This window comes from Empidonax traillii, unplaced genomic scaffold (assembly GCF_003031625.1).
Source record: "Empidonax traillii isolate 1590-97213 ecotype Southwest subspecies unplaced genomic scaffold, ASM303162v1 scaffold925:size245191, whole genome shotgun sequence".
NCBI lineage: Eukaryota > Metazoa > Chordata > Aves > Passeriformes > Tyrannidae > Empidonax > Empidonax traillii.
Window position 1 is genome coordinate 241,921 of NW_020956118.1, and position 3,271 is coordinate 245,191.

At 49.8% G+C, this 3,271-nt stretch overlaps 1 protein-coding gene across 1 annotated transcript; it reads left to right on the forward strand.

Moving 5' to 3' along the window:
* Positions 1–2: 2 nt before the first annotated feature.
* LOC114067513 (mediator of RNA polymerase II transcription subunit 20) lies at positions 3–1,238 on the forward strand (the record flags this gene model as incomplete). The annotated part of the gene is made up of 2 exons (XM_027903028.1): positions 3–170; positions 609–1,238. Coding segments are annotated over 2 exons (384 nt in total), but the record flags the coding sequence as incomplete, so codon positions are not given.
* Positions 1,239–3,271: the final 2,033 nt, after the last annotated feature.

Below are 3,271 nucleotides of genomic sequence, written 5' to 3' on the forward strand. Positions count from 1 at the left end.
TCGTGGCCGACGCCAACTTTGACACCCTCATGGTGAAGCTCAAGGGCTTCTTCCAGAACGCCAAGGCCAACAAGATCGAGAGCCGCGGCACCCGCTACCAGTACTGCGACTTCCTGGTGAAACTGGGCACCGTCACCATGGGGCCCAGCGCCAGGGGCATATCCGTGGAGGTGAGGGGCCTCTGGGAAGGGTGGGCAGCACAGGGACACGCAGGGAAATTCCACGTGGGAGGACAGAGGAGGAAGGTTTAGGGGTGACCGAATTGTGGCAGTCCAGTGCCTGAAGGGAGCTGATAGGGGAGATGGAGAGACGCTATTTACAAGGTCCTGGAGGGGCAGGACAAGCAGGAATGGCTTCACACTGCCAGAAGGCAGGGTGAGATGGGAGATTGGGAAGGAATTCTTGGCTGGGAGGGTGGGGAGGCCCTGGCACAGGTTGCCCAGAGAAGCTGCCTGTCGCTGGGGCCAGGCCAGGTTGGATGAGGTTACCCCTCCGTGTTACGTGATGAACGTTCTGGGATGTTTTCGTGGAAAGCACGCCCCTTAGCCAGGCAGGGAGCAGGGCGCTGCCCCTTCCGCCAGCTCCAGGGCTGTGGGCTGCATTCCCAGGTGGAATACTGCCCCTGTGTGATCGCCAACGACTGCTGGAACCTGCTCATGGAGTTCATGCAGAGCTTCATGGGCAGCCACACGCCCGGGATCCCGTCGGTGTTCGGGGCCAAGCACGACAGCGTGTACAGCCCCGGGGACACCATGGTGCAGTACATGGAGCTCTTCAACAAGATCCGCAAGCAGCAGCAGGTGCCTGTGGCTGGCATCAGGTGAGGGGATTCCCTGGAGCCGCTCTGGATTCATCCTCCCTGCTGCCTGCCCAGCGGGATCGGCAGTCCCTCCGACACGCGGCACGGGACGGCTTTTTCCTCCTGCATCTCCTTCCCCTGGTTCAAAGCCGAGTTTTCTAGTGCTGGGTGTGTTTCTGGTTGTTCTCCGTGGTTTGGAGCGCGTCTGGGGTTGGATCCGTGGCTCTGTGGTTCTCTGGGCGATGCTTCAGGCGAGGAATCAGTGTCCATCAGCGGGAAATTGCAGAAAAAGGAGAAATTCCAGCCAAGCACAAGGGCAGAGCTTCTGTGACTGCAAACAGCTACGGAACAGAGCTTTTAACTTTTAATTTTTTTTTTTTTAGTATCCACATAAAAGTGTCTTCTTGTATTTCACCCCAATAAAACTGTATTTTTGGAGGAGTCTGTGCACAGCAAGGGTCGTGCTGCTTTGCGTGGTTTTATTTACAGGCACAATCCTTTGGCAGAGTTTTACCTTTGATTTGGTTCAAGAGCTTTAATACCCCCAAAGGAAACTCTTTTCCCTGTGGCAAAATCTCCAGGAATTCTCGCATTCCTGTTGTGGGTGCCTTCTTAACTTGCCTTCATCCTTTAGAGCTGGTGGGACGGTTAAAATCTGCTGCCTCTCAGATGAAACCGATGGAGCCTCGGGATAAATAAATTAATTAATTCATTAATATGCCTGGCAGGAGCCCTCTCAGGCACCGAGAGAATTCCAACTGCTTTATACTGTTATTTTAAGGTAGGTAAATGCCCTGTCCCTGCATACTCTTCATTTGAGAAATCCTGGTGACTGGATTTGGAGAATAAGGGCCAAAATTGATACGATACCACTTGAAAACATTGTCCTGGACACAAAGGGCAAGTAGAGAAGGTCCAGGGATGGTTTTGGGAAGGGACATTTTCCAGGAGTTCCTTGTGAAGAAGCAGCTCACAGAAGATACTGTTGATTCCTTGGGTCCTGAAGAGTAAAGAAAATAGAAATAACTTCTCCCAAACAGATGTTTTCAGAGGCAAAAGGGGAAAAGCAGCTGTTTTGCTGGCAGAACTGGTTGTTTCAATGTGATTCTCTGTGATTACCATTCATACCTGCAAACCTAATTAACTTCAGAGTGCTCAGAGCTTTTAGATGGGCATTTAATAATTCAATCAGCACAGGGCCCAGAAAGGGCTGGTTAATGGGCCAGAAGAAATGGCACAATGTCCCCTAAGTGTGGTAGAAATTCCGACATGCTGAATATACTGAATTTTTGCAACTCTTAGCCCAAGTTCATGACCTGTGCTCTGACTTCTGTGGGACTGTTTTCAGTGGTGAAAATTCAGATAACGTCTGACGTAGTTCCACGTAGTTAAACTGGGCAAACTTAATGAAAACAAACTGCAGTTTTTCCAGGGATGGTTATTACTGTCCTGTTTCCCATTATAAGCCTTAAGGTTAAAAAAAAACACAAAACCCTCCTAATGATCAGATTAGTCATGCTGAATATGCTAATGCTTTGTTAATTCCCGAAACTGTTCTGGAACCAAAGATGTCAAAACTCTGGTCACGTGTCTAAAAAAAACACAAAGTGTGTGCTGGAATCCCTGGGGATTTCTGGGCTTTGATTAATACCTTGTGCTGTTCCTGGAGTGAGGAAACGGGACCCCTCGAGCCACGTTCTGCTCCCAATTACCCCTGTGACGTCAGTGGGTTTCCACGGGGGTGAGGATGAGGAGGATTTAGTCCTTCGTGTCTCAGCAAAGCCTGTTGCTCTCCGTTCTGGGAGCAGCTGCTTCATGTTACTCTGCGGCTTTTTATTTTATTGATGGACGAAATTGCTCTTTTTCCATCTTATTAATCCTCATTTTGCCCTCCCCGCAGCGCTGTGGCAGGTTAACGTGGCTCTGAGTGTGCCACACAAGACTCCAGGGGGTTTTCAGCGCGGTGTTGCAGCGATGGGCTGAGCCAGGGGAATTGAAAACCTCCCTAATTTTGCTGGTCAGATCATGGTTTGGAAGGTTGTTTGCCTGTTTTCTTGGTGCAAGACGTAGAGGGAGATGTGGCCAAGCCGTAGTAATGTAACACTGGATTTTTTTTTTGTGTGTGCTTCTGCCCCTCTCAAAATCTCTGGCAGTGTTGTTGCTTTCCCCAGGTGAAGCCTGACCTGGAGAGGAGCAGGGATTTTGGGGATGGGGGTCTCACCCTTGCATGGTCATAGCTTTATAGCTATATTTATATATGTAGCCTATATAAGTGATGTTTAACCAGCGTCACCAGTGCTTCAGTGGCAGAGGGAGCCCAAGTTTTGCTGCCACCCCGGGGATTTGGGGGTTTTTGTTCTGTCTTGAGCTGTGGCGTATTTTAACCTTATAAAGATGAGTGAGGATGCAACAGCCTCGTGAAATCTTCAGTTTTAATTCCTGGCAGATGTTACAGCCAGGCTTATTGCAGTG